The sequence below is a fragment of the Molothrus ater genome, chromosome 13 (assembly GCF_012460135.2).
Source record: "Molothrus ater isolate BHLD 08-10-18 breed brown headed cowbird chromosome 13, BPBGC_Mater_1.1, whole genome shotgun sequence".
Taxonomy (NCBI): domain Eukaryota; kingdom Metazoa; phylum Chordata; class Aves; order Passeriformes; family Icteridae; genus Molothrus; species Molothrus ater.
The window spans coordinates 17,705,285-17,722,401 of record NC_050490.2 but is presented as its reverse complement, the minus strand read 5'-3'; the positions used below and the strand labels follow the sequence as shown (position 1 = coordinate 17,722,401).

The window sequence follows — 17,117 nt, the reverse complement described above, 5'->3', positions numbered from 1 at the left end:
CTGCGCCGAGCGTGTGGGCTGGGATGCTGCCTCCTTGGAGATCCAGGAAACCCTGGAAAGTGGGATGGGAGATGCCAGCAGCAGGCTTGGTGGGCTGGCAAGCTGGGTCGAGCTCTCTATGATGCAGAGCAGGGCAGTAATTCCCTTGGCAATTGCAGTTTTTCTTGCAGAGCTCCAGACAGCTCTATTAATCTTTGCTAGGGAAATACCCACCCAGTTTTGCTGGGAGGCAGCCCAGATAATGAAAACTTTCATAAAGTAAGGAAAGAGCCTGACTTAGACTGTCTATCCAGAGGCAGGGTCAGCTCAGAAAGCCTCTGCCCCAGGAGGGGGGCGAGACAGGTAATAAACCTTCCCGCTCCCCCTGGCGCCTAAAGCCCACAATAAATCCCGGTGAATTCCTCCAGTGCAAAGCTGCTTTATTATTATTATTATTATTATTATTGTTGTTATTATTATTTTTTGTGGAGGAAGCTGCCACAGAGCAGTGGGAGGGGGTAAACACCAGATCTGCCCAGGCGAGCACCGAAATCTCTCTGTGGCAGGAGCAGCCGCGGGGAGGACGGGGCTGCTCCGCTGCTCCCGCGCCTGCCAAGCCTGGCAGCTCCATCCTCCCCGGAGAGCTCTGCCTCACGGGGCACGGAAGAGAACCAGCCACTTCATTTCCTGCCCCTAACCCTTTTGGCTCACCAAAAATCCTCCTTTTTAGGATGTTCACCTTGCTGTGAACTCCCGCAGGGCTGGGTTGTTCCTGGGTGTCCTGGCAGTGGTTGGATGGAGGAGTGAATGGGGCTCCTTCCTGTGGTGTTGGCTTCTTTAGGGGCCCCTCGTTGGCACCACAGATGCTGCTGCCAGGTGGGATTTTCCTCTGGCTCTGGGGAGGTCTGAGCAGCAGGCACACCCCTCCCACCCCCCAATTCCCAATGGGGTCACAGCTGTTCCCAGTGGGGATGGCTCCATCAGAGGTTCCAGCCAAGTGATGGAGGGGAGAGAAAAGAGTGGGAGTTAAAAAATAGAAGAAAAGCAAAAGAAACTTTTAAGGATAGGCTGGGAGAAGGATTCTGGTGCTTTAGATGGTTCATGAGTGGCTTTGTGGGCATGGGAGATTTGGGATTTGGGGGTTCCCTGCCAGTTCCTCCTGCAGGGCCATCCCTAAAAGCACCCATGCTGTGGTACAGGGAGTTTGAATACCCAAGATGTTTTGCCCCATGGAAAATGCCAAAATCCTGTTGCTGGATTTTGGGGAGTCACTGCCTGTAAACTGGGGCTGAGTGAGCCGAGAGGCACATTATGGGGACTGATACAGGGGGCTGAGTGCTGGGCAGGATGGGACCCATCCTTCCACCCTAACCAAACACCCAAAAACCAGACTTACCCCTCCTCCCCATGCTGAGGTCACCTCTCATCCTGGGCAAACACCTCCTCTAACCCTCCATGCTCTCTGTGCCTGCAGGGTCGCCGGGGACTGGGGTCCATCTTCGTCTGGGCGTCGGGGAACGGCGGCAGAGAGGGCGATTACTGCTCCTGTGACGGCTACACCAACAGCATCTACACCATCTCCATCAGCAGCACCACTGAGAATGGCTACAAGCCCTGGTACCTGGAGGAATGTGCCTCCACCCTCGCCACCACCTACAGCAGCGGCGCGTTTTATGAGCGGAAAATTGTGAGTTTTACCCCAACATCCAGTGGGGCAGCATCCCCTGGTGTTTTCTGTGTGGCTGGGCTGGGTGATGGCTCAGTTGTAAGAGCTAGGCTTTGTCCTTAGCCTGCAGTGGGTTTTGCTCTGGTTTTTGCTCAGGGATGTTGTGTTTTCCCTGGTAAATGAGTGAAAGGGCTGGAGGTTTGCTGGGATAGTGTCCATGCTGGGAGCATTTTGGAGGCTGCAGCTCCTGTCTCACAGGTGACCACGGATCTCCGGCACCGCTGCACCGACGGCCACACCGGCACCTCCGTGTCCTGCCCCGATGGTCGCGGGCATCATCGCCTTGGCCTTGGAGGCAAAGTAAGTGTAACCTGGTCAGGAGAAATGTTCCCACATTTAGCACCTGGTGAGCAAAACCCAAAGGAAACAAGGTGGTTTTGTTTCCTCTAGAGTGACCAAAATGACACAGAGTTGTTTTAAATTGCTCCTTGCTGGCAGTGTTGTTGTTTGGAATCTGATCTTCCCACAGGTGTTTTATTGATCTAATTCTTCACATGTTGCCATGTGTTGAAGAGTTTGGGGTTGGTGACATCAGTCAGGCTTTTCAGTAGGTGCACTGAAACTGCTGACAGCCAGCTCCAACGGGAGTTTTATAAATACTTCCTGGGGAAAAAAAGTCAGAAAACATCACAGACATTGGGAAATGTCAGCAGAAGTGATGGTTTTCAGCAAGTGTTGCATTTCTGGGGGGAAAGGACTGCTTTTTCATAATGTCAAAAACTCAGACAACTTGATATTCAGTGACACACCCCTGGTTCAAATGAGCTGCTCTTTTCCTCTTGTCCCCATCCCAGTCCCCATCCTGGTTCCATCATGGTCCCCCAGCCCAGGAAGAGCCCTTGGGCATCCCTGTGTTGCTTCATGGAGTATCTTCTCATAAGCTTATTATTATTTTTATGGAGTGGAAATAAAGTAAAGGCTGGGAATAAGAATAAGCCTCAGGGCAGTGCTGCACTCTCATCCAGGGATGGTGATTGTGGCTCCATTCCTCCTCGTCTGGTTTAATCCCAACACCCAGGTCGGGTGAGAGCATTTCCGGAGATGCAGTTTTCATTACAAATATATTAAAAGCTTTAGATGTAATTTTTGAATAGTTTAGCTGAGGCATAAACCGCAACATTAACTACCAGAGCTTGGTGCTCAGGCATTCCATTATGACAAGAGAGAATAAATTGAATTTCTTTCTTTAAATGTTGCTCGAGAGCAATATAAATCCCAGCTCGAGAAGCTGAACAACTGACTGTAAGTAAAGCGAGGAAAATTCTCCAGCAATATCCCTGAGCTGGGGTCATGAGGGGGCTCAGAAGCCCAGAGCACTCAGTGTCCAGCACTCTGAACACACAAACCCAGCCTGGGGAGGTAGAGGCGATTTGGTTTTAATTTTTCTGTTTAATGAACAACCCAGGTTTTATTTCCAGCAATTTTTTGCTGTTATTTCTCTAAAGGGAAGGTTTGCTCAGCATTGTGTATCAGTGAGCTGCTGAGCCCACAATCCTGCCTCAGCTTTTGCTCCCTGTCTCCTTCAAAAAAATGGAGAAAACCTTCCTGATTTGCTTAATTTCTACCCTAGAGCCTGAGATCTAAATGGCCTTATTCAGGAGTAAATCCTGCAATTCCCATGGGCATGTGGCATCCCTTCCTGGGGCACACCACTCTGCTCGGGCTCCTCAAGTGGTGGCAGGCTGTCAGCATTTAAATCATCAATTCTTGCTTTTTTTCGAGCAGGAAAGAGGAAAGAGGGGTGGCTGGTGTGGTTTTTGCCTTTTTTTTAACTCAGTGGGGTACCTGCTGCTGCTGGGAGGACTGGGAACAGCAGAGCCACCCCATGAACCACGTGTCATTGCAGCCCCCTGCTCACCTGGAGGGATGTCCAGCACCTGCTGGTCAAAACCTCGCGGCCGGGGCACCTACGAGCACCCGACTGGAAAACCAACGGAGCAGGGCATAAAGGTGAGAGGCCGTGGGGATGGCAGGGCAAGAACAGCCAGCCAAGGGAAAATAAAGGTCTCCAGAGCTTCACTTATGGAGACAGTTCACTGTGGGTGGCCACTATTGGGCTCATTCCTACCTTCAGGCTGCTAAGTGGAGGGAGGAGAGGGCAGTAATTCATGGGGTGAGATGCTTGGAACTCTTGCTTGGTGGAGATTTGGAAAACTTGTTTGGTGGATACTCTCTTGAGCTGCAGAGTTTCTTGCTACTTTCCTTGGGCTGCTCCCAGCAATGGGTTTTCCATGGTGTCAATGTGGATTTGGGATGTAACTTGGCCAGGGTGATGAGCTCCATGTACTGAAACACCTCATACCCCAATGGGGTCAACTCCACACCTTCCCCGATGGTTGGAAGATGCTCCACCAAACACTGAGGAGGAGCTCCTGATCCCTGCTGGGAAGGCCGAGGGTTTCTGAGTCTTTTCTCTTTCCAGTTAGCCATCTATATGGCTTTGGGCTGGTGGATGCTGACGCTATTGTGGTAGAAGCCAAGAAGTGGAGGATGGTTCCTCCCCAGCACGTCTGCGTGGGAAGCCTGGACAGGGTGCCCAAGTGAGTGTTGTGGGGTCTGTGCCTATGGCCCAGTGAAGTGCAGGTCTCATTAGGGCTCTCCAGGGCCAGCTTTGACAGTGGGTGATATTTTTTTTTCCCTTTTGCAAGATTTTGCTTCCCAGACGAGCGATCAGCAGGGACTATTTGAGGACTGACAAATGAGAGACCAAACCCACCTTGCCTGCTGGCTGGGTCCGGTGTGAGCAGTGATGTGTTGGTCTCTCCACCCTTTCTCTGAACACTTTGTCTTGATGGAAGACATCAAAAACTGGTGATTTGTTGCAAAAACTACCAGATTTTCAATGTCTTGGTTCTCTTTGAATTTGGCTTCAGATTCATTCCAGCTCAGGTTCACATCTCATCCTTGGTAGGTCAGTCCCTCCTAGGTGAAGAGTGAGATCAGGGATCTGACCAAGTGACTCCTCATTTACCAATGCCTAGCTGTACAGCAAGAGAGTTGTTAATCAGAAAAGTCTTTTAGAGACTTGCATATGCAAAACAGGAATGAGTGCAGAGCCAAGTGTGTTCATGAAGCTATTTATCTGATACAGACACTAATTACAGCCCAAAGTGGAGTGCTGCACTCGTAATTATAATAAAGCAGCGCCCTTGCAGCCCATAAGGCATAGATCTTCGAAGCACTTCAAACTCATCTGGTTACCATCCAGCAATTCAGCAAATTCCCCTGCTAGGACACTGGGAATTGCAGTGGCAGATAAGATAATTTTTGCTGTGAAGCAGCAGGAGACCAGGGTCTAATCTAACAGGGCGTCCGTGTCTGGGAGCCAGGGGCACTCTGTCCCCATCCTGACACCATTCCCTGTCCCTGGCAGGTACATCCGAGCTGACCACGTGCTGCGGGCCAGCACCCTGAGCAGCGCCTGCGCCGAGCAGCGGGACCAGCACGTGCTGTACCTGGAGCATGTCGTGGTGCGGCTCAGCATTGCCCACCCGCGCCGCGGGGACCTCCAGATCAGCCTCATCTCCCCGGCCGGGACACGGTCACAGCTCCTTGCCAGGAGGTGAGAGCAGCCAGAGCCAGGGCGTGTCTGGGCTGGGCAGCATCCTCCTTTAGGGGGTTGCTGGAAGTTTTCTTGGGGTCTTGGGGGGAAAGTGGGAAGCATGCGCAGGTTTCAGCTGCAGGGGAGCTTTGTGCAAGGGTCTGTGCATGCGGGGATGCCTAAAATCCTTAATTTAGGATTTCAACCCATCTCCCTTTTCTGACAAAATACAACATTCAAAGTCACATTTCTTGGTGCGTGGCATTATCGTTGCAGGGTGTTTGACCACTCCAATGAAGGCTTCAAGGGCTGGGAGTTCATGACTGTCCACTGCTGGGGGGAGCGGGCGGCGGGAGAGTGGACCCTGGAGATCCACGACACGCCATCCCAAGTGCGCAACCCCGCCGTGCAAGGTAAGGATCCCCAGTGCCCACCAGGCCCTCCTGCTCCCAAATCTCTTTCCAGGCTGCTTTGCTTGGCTGTAAATTTTGCTGTGAGTTTTATAGTCTCCAGCAAAACTGCCCAGATTTTAAAAAATGGGAATGAAATGTTAGGTCTGAATGCAGGAGGCTGCCGGTCTGGCTGAGCTGGAAGCTGGTTTTCTCGCAGCAGTAGCAGTAGCAGTAAACTGGCTGCACCCGAGAGCCAGGTTTCCAAAATTAAACTGTAATGAGTCAAAACGAGGAAACCCAAGAGCTGTAATTGTTGTTTGTTTGTTTTGCTTCGCTGCTGGGACATCTGGCATGTGGGTTGGTTGTGCAACGGCGCAAGGGGACCATGCCCCTCGGGCTGCAGACGGATGGACATCCTCCCTGCACTGCCACCGTGCTGGTGGGGGGTGGCTGGGCTCAGCCTGGCCCCCTGCATGTCCCCAGCCCTGCTGTGTCCCCCCTCCCCAGCTTGGCCGTTTGCTCCCTGACCCCTTCCCAGCACAGGAGCCGTGTGGGCAGGATCCGGCCCCGCCTCACTGGCTGGGGGCAGTGGGACGTGAAGCATCCTGCCTGGGGCTGGCGTGTGTTGTGGGGGTGTTAAATCCACACAATCATTGATAGGAAGCCAGGAGAATATTAAAAATTTCTCCCACGCTACTTTCTGGCGGGAGGTGCACGTGGGGATGCATTGCACTGAAAGTGTTTCTGTTTGCTGCCTTCACCCCAAATCTTTTGAACTCGGAGAGCAGCAGCAAAGCGCCCACAGAGCTGCTTTTGCCCTGGTATTTACAGTTTGTGGCTGGTGTTTCTGAGCCCCTCACAGGCATCAGGGTTTGGCAAAACAAAATGAAAACGAGTGCATTAAGTCATCCCCTCAAAAAGTCTGCACTGGGTTTGTAGTAGAGACGGCACAGCAAGAGGAAAAAGAGGAAAGATGCTCCCAGCTCGTAGCAGAAATGAGTATTAAATGTTAATTTAATGCCACTAAATTGGTTAATTTAATATAAATTAAATACTATGAGTGTCGTGTCGCTGGTACTGCTGCACCCCCACATCAGCCTCATGTAGCCTGGGCTTTCCTCACGCAGGATATTTTAGATTTAAAACAAATTCAATTCTTTTGGCAAAGGCACTTCCCCAGCTGATGCTGCCGGAGCTTGGCTCTTCCTTCGCAGGCTCCACACCAGCACTGCTCGGTGCAGCAGGTGTGTCCTCTCTCCCTTTAGGAGAGCCAAGGGATTTGGGTATTGCAAATTTTAAGCCCTTCCTGGTAACACAGGGATTAGGAGTTAAAGCCGAGCACACTGCGGGCACAAAGTGACTCGCATTGATGGGGAATTGGAAGAAAAACAGCCTTGGAAAGAAGCAGCAGCATTTTTGGATTCTCTCCCCCAAGCCATGTGGCTTGTTGAGGGTCTTGGTGTGGGTGTAAGGCCTTGGGGGGGGTCTTACCAGGTGCACTACAGTGTTTTGGGGGATGCCAAACTCAGACTTCTGTTGTGTCAGGGAAAGAGAGGGCTGGAGCAACAGCAGCAAGAAATAATCCAGTGTCTGCCGGGTGGTGTTTGTCAGACAGAAATAATCCTCTATTGTGGAGCTTTTAAAATTACCGGTTCTCTCCAGTGTTGGACTCAGAGACTGTGGTGATGCTGCAGTTCCTTGGATGAGTTATGGAATTAAAAATCCCTTGTAAGTGGCCTAAACAGCTGCATTTGTGTGGGCTGGAAGCTCAGGGGCTCATGAATGTTTCTGGGTATTCACTGTTTGCTTCTGCATTGCTGTGCCAGCAGTGACACCCTGATGGTCCAGTCCATCCTCCTTCTGCTTCCCCCAAAACCGGGTCCCCCAGAGATGGGGAGACAGGGAGTGGGATGGGTGACGTTGTATCTGCCCCACAGGGAAGCTGAAGGAGTGGAGCCTCATCTTCTATGGGACAGGCGAGCATCCCTACACTGCCCTGAGTGGGCCCCCGTCCCGGGGCAGGTCACTGGAAGTGCCAACGTCAGAGATGGAGCCGTCGAGAGCCGCCTTCCTGCAGAGCCAGGTGGAGGTGGCGGAGGAAGAGGAGGAGTATGCAGGTAAGCGCTGCCTGAGCTGCCACATTGTTCCCTCCAGGGTGCCCAGGGAAAATGAAAACCCTGATAAAAACTGGGGGAGCCACGAGGCCTGATCCTGCCTGGGGCTGAGGCAGGCTGGGAGGAGCAGGGCCTGTGGCCAGCACGGGGCAGCAGGATGGTGAAATTAGAAGGTAGGAAAATGCCCCGTCCCAGCCACAAATTGGTGGTGCAGCTGTCTGAGGGGTAAAAAAAGCTCCTCTGCCCACCTTCCCTCCTCCAGCACAGGCAGGGGCGGGTGTCTCTGCTGCTCCCTGAGGAGCAGGTCCCTCTTTTAAAGCTGCTCCTGCACCAGTGTTCAGCCAGAGTATGGCTGGGTGGGATTCATTCTGGGAAGGATGAGCTACAGGAAAGACAAGCACCCAAAGCCATGCAGCTCCTATCCATAGATAGGATAAAGTTTAAAATATAATAGATACAGGATGTAGAATAATACGGGGGAAGGGTCCAGGTGTCCATTGGTCCAGGGAGGGTGTGCTTAGGGCATCCTGGCAGTGGTGCCTGGAGGGTGCTCAGCTTCTCCCACACTGAGCTGGTCTCTCCCTCCTCAGGTCCATGCCACCCTGAGTGTGGTGACCAGGGCTGCGATGGCCCCAACGCCGACCAGTGCTTGAACTGCATCCACTACAGTCTGGGCAGTGTGAAAACTGGCAGGTGAGAGGTAGTGGGGTGTCCCCATGGGGTCTCCAGGTCTCGCAGCTTAGTGTGGGTGATAGATGTTTGTACAGAGAAAGAAGTGTATGAGAAATTAAATGGGTGGAGGAGGAGTTAGGATCCCTGTTCTGAATTAGGGTACAGTGGGGTAGAGGACATGGAGCTGGAGAGTCCTGGAGGATCTTGACCACATAATAATGTTGGGGAAGAAGCTTTGGCTTCACTGGCTGGGATCACCCACACCCAAGGGACAGCCAGCTGAACTGTCAGGAACTGGGGCTTTCACTCCTCATTCTCTTGGGATGGCACAGTGAAACTTTACCTACAGCTGGGACAAGAGATTCCCCACCTCTGTATTAGAGCTGTGACTTCTAAGACACTGTAAATCACAAGAACAAGGAGTAAACGATTGCTGCCAAGGCTGGGGGACACCCCAGACACTGCGGGCAAGGGGACAGGGGCAGTGCCTGAGGTGGGAGGTGACTGGTGCTGGCACCAAAGCCCAGTGCCACTGGTTCCCTCCCCAGGATGTGTGTGAGCTCGTGCCCCGCTGGGTTCTTTGGTGACAACGGCGCCCGGAGGTGCCGGCGGTGCCACAAGGGCTGCGAGCGCTGCGTCGGGAGGGGACCCAGCCAGTGCACAGCCTGCAAGAGGAACCTCTACCACCACCCCGAGATGGGCACCTGTGTGCTGCTCTGTCCTCCCGGGTTCTACGCCGAGGAACGTAAGGGTGTTTATCATTGCGAGTTGCAGCATGAGGATGTGCAGGGGTTCCTTCTATTTTAAGCGCTCTGGGTGGAGAACACACCTTGATTCTTGAGTATTGGCTTTGAATTTCCCTCTTGACACACTTTGCATGGTGAAGGGAGGAGGGAAACCTCTGGGTGTTCAGAGGGTGGTGCAAAGCAGAGGTGCTCAACTCAAAGCTCTTAATTAGAAGACTGTAATTAATGATCCTGGCTGCTTGCAAAGCATATTTCTTTTTAGCAAGCGGTGACAGATAAGGTCACCTGCAATAGCTTGGATCTGCTGGGGAGGGATGTGCCTTTCCACCCTGGGGAGCTGCTGCTGGGGTGCAGTGGGGCTTTGCAGCTCCGACTGCTGCTTGCAAATCACCGTCCAGATTTTATTCTCTCTCCTTTGCTTTGTTTTTTGAAAGGTCAGAAACGCTGTCTGAAATGTCATCAAAGCTGTAAAAAATGTGTCGGCGAAGCAGATAAATGTACTGCATGCAAAGAGGGATTCAGGTAAAACACCAGCACGGGAGGAGTTCATACCTGCAGCACTCATACCTGTGGTTTAAATTTGGGAAAACCAATGGGAAATTAAAGAGTGAATTAAGTTCAAGACCAGAGATCCTGCTTCCATGGTGCTGCAGCTGTGGTGCAGTGTGCTGGAGGTCTGGGAATTTAAAGGTGGTGATTAGCGTCTCTTTCTTTGCCGAAAACCGTGATTTAAATTTAATTTCATTTTCCCCAGCTCTTTCCAGGGTGGTGGGTAAGTGCTGTGTAGAGCTGCTACCAGCCTGAGCTGCTTCAGGCAGGCTGAGAATGTTCCCTGCAAATGAAGAAACCCTTCCCTCAGATTCATCCATGCTGAAAATTTTATTTGATGTACCTGTTGAGTGGGGCTAGCACAGGACAGTGATTTTCCAGCACTGCAGGCAGGGCAGCTGTGACCCTCAGAGGGCCACTGGGTGCCACTGCTGCTGGCCCCATGGCATCTGTGGGATACAGAGCCCAGTGCCAGCACTAGGGAGAAGCTGTTTTCCATCCCCGATTGCTCATGGAAGTACAATCCCATAGCAGTCTGCAGTGTTCAGGCACTGTGAGCCAGAGCTATGGTGTAGCAGTGGGGGTCACTCAGACAAAGAAATTCCTGCTGCCAAAAGATTATCTACTCCCTCAGAAAAGCACAAGTGGAGGCACTTGTCAGACATAATCCACATGGTGCTTGTTTTTTATTGTCCAATATCCTTTTAAGCTGGGACTTCAAATCATCCCTGCCACGGTGAAGCAGCACCGGCCCAGCCACGGCACTGAACCAATTTCCTTTTATTCCAAGGAGCCTCACTGGTGCAAAAGGCCTTCAGGAGAGCCTGGCTGGCTGCCCATGGGAAAAAAATAATTTTATTTCCTCCTGGATACTTAATTAAGGAACCGGCAGCTGTACCTTTGGTCCAGGCAGGATTTTAATTTCTCCTAAAATGCTGGCCGGGTTTCCAACACCTCCTGCGCTGCAGGCTGAGGATGCCTCAGGACACTGGGGCATGAGAGATGAGAATGGGCTGTGTTGAGTCCCCATATCCTGTAGCTTTGGGTGCAAATGTTCTCTGCTTTCCTGGCAGCCTGGCAGGGGAGAGCTGTGTGCCAGAGTGCCAGCCTGCCATGTACCTCAGCCGGGAGCCCCGGCGGTGCGAGACCTGCCCTGCCAGCACAGGTACGTCCTTGGCCCCACAGCATCCCAGTCAAAACCCCAAACCCCTCTGCATCAGGTGCCAATCCCCACTGTACCACCCTGAGCCAAGGCAGAGCGTGCTTGAGGGAAAGCAATCCCAAGTCTCCAGCATGTCCTGTGAGGTATATGTTCATGCTGGAAAGGTTTTTAGGGGAGTTTTTACATTTTTATTGGAGCCATTTTTTATTTCTCGATCTCCCCGAAGCCAGGTGCTTCAGTTTAATAAGGTTGCGGGGGAGGCTGTAAAACCCTCTCGGAGTGATGGAAGGTGGCTTTGCAGCAGATAAAAATGTCAGGCAGCTGAGGTGTGTTATCCTGTGTTATCCCATGTTATCCCAGCTGCCCCACAGTGCTGGGCTGGCTGCTCCTGGCTTCCCCCAGCTGCCTCAAATTGCTCAGCATTCCCTTTAAATCCTGCCTTTCTTGCTTCCTGCAAGTCCAATTACTTTCCATTGTTAATGTTTGCGTCTGCCCTCGAAATCATCATAGATCTGATGATAATATGATCTCTAGACAATCCATGTTCAGTGGCATGAACCTCTTCTATCATACATGGGCAATTGCCTTAGTCTAAATCCAAAATATTTATTGATCTTGTTGGCAAGGCTAGAAGGGAATGGGCTCTTAATCCCTGAAGAAAATTATTTCCCTTCTAATTCTTATTCCAGTCAGTGTGAAGGTACTCCACCACAATTATTTTTCCAGCCTTTTCTTTCCTCCTTTTCCTGCATAACCATTTCTCAAGCTTGGTGCGTGGAAGCCCTTTAATGATACCATCTCCATCACTGAGCTTTGCTGTCCAGCCACAACACACAGGCATCAGAGTGGGGCCCTCTGCTTTCCCAGCTCCTCTCTGGAGCACTTTCCCCCTCCAGCTCCTCCTTGGCCCCGTTCAGCATCTTCTTTTCCACCCTGGGGAAATCCAAATCGGTGCATGCTTGGGATGGCCCAGAGGGGATTTTGATGTGCTTTTCGTCACCAAGCCCTGGTAGGCAGCTCTTGGCTCTGCAGAGGGACAGACACTGGGTCCTGTCTTGGTTTTTTGGGATGGAACCTGAGCTGTTTGGGGTGGGAGCCAAGCACGTGCATGGGACCCTGTGGCACAACAAGTGTCTCGTTCATGAGCAAGACAAAGCCAAGCTGGTGCCCCCATCACATGTGGGTCTGTGGCTATGCTTGCACTGTCTCCAAACCCACCCAGGTGCCATTTTTCCCTTTTCCCTGTCTCCACAGGGCCAGGCGAGGAGGACTGCACCCCCTGCACCCCTGAGGGCCCCGCACCCCACTGGCGCTGTGTCCCCGCCTGCCGTGAGGGCTTCTACCCCGCCGACAGCCACGGGCTGCCCAACAAAGTCTGCAAGAGGTACAGAACCACCAGAGCAAAGCCAGGGCTGATGGGGAGCACTGCCAGCCATGATAGGATCATGCTGGAAACAGCTCACAGCTTGATGGAAATTAAAACAGGGATGAGGGAGCCAGGGCAGCTGTGGGGCTGGACCCCACACGCCCCTGCCCTGTGGATTTCAGAGCGGTGGAGCCGCGCGCTCCCGCGCCAGAGCCAGCCAAGGTGTCTTGGGGCTACAGGTGGAAGGGGCTCAGCCTCAGCCCCAGGCTCTCTGGAGGAGGTGTGGGAGGAACTGCAATGTTTAGATAAATATTCCAGCTTTCAATTAAACCTTCTCCGTTCGCCCCGTGGCCAGGTTGGAGGAGTGTTCCCCACTCCTTGGCCCGGCACGGGGCTGTGTGCGGGAGACTGGGAGATGCCGGCAGGCAACAATTTGCTCCCACTCTCTCCGGAGCTCTGAGCTTTAAGTGGGGAGTGGGAGTGGATTCAGCCTCATGAAAGCAAACATGAAAGGCAAGGATTAAAGTTGACTTGGGAACACACAACGCCATCCCTGCCCACTGGGGTTTCACTCACCTGCACTGTTTTTTCATCCAGGAGGAACAAGGGACCAGCATCCCTTCCCAGAGATTTCAGGCACAGTCTCCACAAACCACTGTCCCCAGGCAGGAAGCACAGTGCTGAGCTCTTTACTCAGCAAATGGATGGGAGCAGCACAGGTTCCTTTTGCACCTCTTTTTCTAGCTGGGATGGCTGGGACATGAGGTGCATGTCCCACTGAATCTTCCCAGAAGGCAAGAGCTTTTGGGATGTCACTAGCTGTCACTGGGCATTGAGCTGGCCTCACCAAACTCAGGGCTTCAATAACATCTCAACCTTCAAATTTGCCATTTTCTACATCCTCTGGTTTGGTCTGGCTGTCACAGTGCCAGCAGATGCCTTTTGGTTGACAGCCCACTTATGGTGGCCTGACCAGGGTGTTGGTGCTGGCTCAGGCCACAGCAAAGTCTCTGTCCCCAGGTGTGATGACCACTGCTCAGCCTGCGAGGGCTCCAGTGGAAACTGCCTCAGGTGTAAGGAAGGTTACAGCCTCCTTGGTGGCTCCTGTGTGACAAATGAAACCTGTACCAATGGTAAGTGGCAGAGCTGCTGACACTGTAGTGCTCTCCTGGTAGCAAAAATGGGAGGTTTTGGGGGATTCCCTTCACCATTTAAAGCTAAAAGTGCTGGAGCTCCTGGGCTTGCTAGGGCATGGCTGCAACGGGCTGGGCTCCGGCTGTGGGGGGCAGGTGGCTCACCTGGCATTGCTTCTGGATATCTGCCTGTTGCTCAAACACATCCAAGCACTTGTGTTTCGCTATAGTTTAGTCTTGGGGCTAATTCTCCCACTCACTGCAAAGCTCCTTTATTCCTTCATTAAAACCATGTGAAAGATGCCCTTAAAAAGCGACTTCTTTTCAATTCTGTCTCCCCCAACACTGGCACAGTTGCTGTGCCTGTTACGTCCAATGTTTGTTTATTTAAAATGTTAATCTGCTCTCATTTTCTCTTGTTCCTCACCCTGGCCTCCCAGCTGACAAGACTTTCTGTGAGATGGTGAAATCAAACAAGCTCTGTGAAAAGAAGCTGTTTGTGCAGTTCTGCTGTCAGACGTGTCTTATGGCCGGGTAAAGTTCAGCGGCTGCATCCATCCAGGACTTCCACTGACTGCCAGCCCAGTTTTGCCAAATGTTTAGGACAAAAGTTTATTTTTTCAGCTTTGGGAGAGTTTACATGGTGCTGTCAAACATTTGCTCGTAAGTTTGATAGCTTTAATATCACTGTCGGCGCGTTTCTATAGCAATATGTTAAGCAGAGGTTGGAGCGTACCCTGAGTGATCAAGGCCTGGAAGCAGCAGACAAGTGGTGATATTAACACTCTCAAACACTCCTGGCGAGCAGGGACCAATGCATGATCCATGTACACACACTTGGTTCTTCGCAGGAATCCTACTGATCCGCCCGCTCCGAGCGGCCGGTGGGAGCCCTCGCCACGAGGGAGGCAGGACTTCACACACCTGCGAGGACAGAGCCGCTTCTGGCTCATTTTTGGTGCCCTCTTGTGCCAGGTGCAGCTGATGTAACCCTGCACTGCCAGCGCCGTGCTCTGTACATAGGTAAACGATGAACCAGGCGGCTCTGGAGAGAGGCCACAGCCCACTCCGGCACTCCTGTTCGGATTCCGTCGGTCACCGCTTCCCTCTGGCCGTGGCAATAACTGGAGGTTTGAGGACCAAAGCCAGAGCTGCCCCACGTGGCTCTGCAGGTGTGTCAGCCCAGCAGGGCTTTGCCCTGCAGGTAACTGCAGCCAGGCAAAACCCGTGTGTGTGCCTACAAGGAGTCGTAGGGTTTTGGGGGGGGTTGTCCCACACTGACCAGCCTTACCATGAAATGTATTTCCCTCCTGGAACTGCTTGTACATTGCTGATCAAGTCAGTTCTGGAACAAGCTAAATCCTTCCTCTAAACGAGATGTTGTCCCAATTAATCTTTCTTGGCATTTTGTGTTACGATCCTCCCCTTGTTTCGCTGGGTACACCCCTCTCTCTCTCTCACAAAATCCTCCTGTTCATGGCAGTGATTTTTCTTGGGCATCTATTTCCCAAATGAGACATTCCAGGGATCCAGCCAGGAAACTTAATTCTACAAAACCCTTCCCTGAAACAAACCTTTTCATGCTCTCTCTTAATAGTAAGTCGTGGTGTTTATATAATTGTGTTTAAAATATCCTTGGCTATGTTGTTTTACAGATTTTTAAAAAATAACTTATACAATCCTTGTTTTTTTCTCTGTGGACTATTTTTTATATGGGAGTGGGGTATCTTTTTGTGTCTTATTCCTTTTCCTTCTCTCTGACCCTGCAAAGCCACTCTTTGCACCAGACAAATGTAAACACTCTTTCCTACGCTGCATGTTCTGATTTTCATTGTTAATAGTTTTAATGAGATAAACCTTTCTCCAGTGAAATTCCCAGTACGAATTGTCAGCAGTTCCACATGGAGCTGGGATAATCCCTGCTTGGTTTCGGCTGCAATGACACCTGCCCTGCCTGGGCTTGCCCACAAGAGCTCACCTCAGCCAGGTGAGGAGGGGAAAGCCACACTGTCTCCAGCCCTCACCTGCCTGGACCAAATCCAAGGAAAGATGGAGCTTTGGTAAACTGATCTTTAAGTTAATAAACTATTGATCTCCCCTGACAAGTGAATCTGTGCTTTTTCCAAATTCATGCAGCCCTGACTGGAGGCGCTGCATGTCCTTACTTTGCTGGACAAAGCGGCTCCCGTGGCTGGAGCTCCTGCTCAGCTCAGAGCACCTGTGGGAGAAATACTCAGGAACAGATGAGCTGCATCTGCAAAAACCTCACTATTATTATTGTAAAGGTCTTTAACCTTCAGAAGAAACTCAAATCCCGAATACCTGCCCTGTGCCAGGCTGGGCTGGTGCACCCAGGGCCATCTGACTGGGCTTGGGGCTGTGCTGGGGCGCAGGTGGGTGAATTCTCCAGTATGGGGGATCCTGGATGAGCTGGCAGAAGGGCTTGTTCTCCTTTCCCACTCATACAAGGAGCATCCTGAGCAGTTCCCCACTGCAGTTCCCAGCACGGGGTCACTGTTCCCTGTTGGCTGTCTGGAAAGTAGAGGAGCTGCTGATGTGGCTGGGCATGGAGGGAGCTGTGGAATCCTTTGTTTGTTGTGTTGGTTCTGCAACAACCATGGGCCAAATGCCTAGGGTAGTGCCTAGATATCTGGAACTGAGCTTTTTTAAGTGGAGGGAAAAAGAAAAGAATGGAGCCCTCCCACAAGGGAAGCTGCTTTCTCAGAAATGTGCAGCTCTGGGCTCCTGCATTTTCTTGGTCTTCACATTTATCAGATGATAAATGTGAATTAATCCCTTATAGTAATTTCTTTGGCTGCAGGATTTCCCTTTCAGTCTCAGGCCAAACCAGAGGTCAGAACTGGGGTGACACACTCCTGGCTTCTGCCCCTTTGCTTGGAAAATACCAAACTTCATTTCTCCTGCTGTGTTAGTGAGAAAACAGGAGCTGTGGATCAGGAGTACTGTGCCAGCCTTCCAGTTCTCTGGCCCACAGCAGCCTGCCCCTAAATACTGCTCCCTGGCATATTTAGATGTACTGAAATGCTACAAAGAAAGGAAAATGCTTACTCTTACATCTTGACCCAACTTAAAATACACACTGGGGAAGGCAGTTTAAGATGACCAGTCCCCAGCAGTCCCAGTTCTATCCTGCTTTCTGCTGCCTTCCAGCCTGCCAGGGAAAGAAAAACAAATTCTGCACATTGAATTCATGCAACAACATCAGCTTCCAGCGTTTCCCTCAGAAATCATTCTTGTAAAGTAATAAAATTCAGATTATTTCTCCAAGCTGTTGCAATACTTGCTTGGAGCTATTAAAGTCTGACTGGTATGCTCAGAGGATCAAAGTGGCTGTGTCTTCCAGATAAATGCATATTTAGGCAATTTATTAAAGCTCATTTCTCTGTTGTCTCTTGGCACCAAAGCCAAATTTATAATAGCTGTTTTCTGGAAAATCTTAGCACAGCCTGACTCCTCGTTTGCAGTTTGGCCGTGGGGCTGCAGCCACGGCCATCTGCCATTGTGCAGTTGGCAGGTGGGGAGCACAGATCTTAAAAATCATTGCTTTGGGTTTCCATTGCAAAGAAAGGACTGTGGAGAGCTCGTGTGCAGCGTCTGAGACCCAGAATCCATCTGCTCGCAATTACAATTCTATTGTGGCTGCAGAGCTGAGGCAAACAGATGTATTGTGCTAAGGGAGACAGGTCCATGCTTTATTTGGCCTTGTCAGAGGCAGG

At 51.5% G+C, this 17,117-nt stretch overlaps 1 protein-coding gene across 1 annotated transcript in view; it reads left to right on the top strand.

Annotated features, from left to right (window-relative positions):
- The window catches only part of PCSK6 (proprotein convertase subtilisin/kexin type 6), a 32,543-nt gene extending 17,058 nt beyond the window's left edge, over positions 1-15,485 (top strand). The window contains 15 exon segments of the mRNA XM_036389934.2: positions 1,454-1,666; positions 1,904-1,960; positions 1,962-2,005; positions 3,552-3,655; positions 4,128-4,245; positions 5,079-5,267; positions 5,523-5,659; positions 7,576-7,755; positions 8,343-8,445; positions 8,973-9,169; positions 9,605-9,692; positions 10,793-10,884; positions 12,136-12,265; positions 13,268-13,380; positions 13,821-15,485. Coding sequence (XP_036245827.1) covers positions 1,454-1,666; positions 1,904-1,960; positions 1,962-2,005; positions 3,552-3,655; positions 4,128-4,245; positions 5,079-5,267; positions 5,523-5,659; positions 7,576-7,755; positions 8,343-8,445; positions 8,973-9,169; positions 9,605-9,692; positions 10,793-10,884; positions 12,136-12,265; positions 13,268-13,380; positions 13,821-13,918 — 1,863 coding nt within the window. The 3' untranslated portion in view covers positions 13,919-15,485.
- The last annotated feature ends 1,632 nt before the right edge of the window (positions 15,486-17,117 follow it).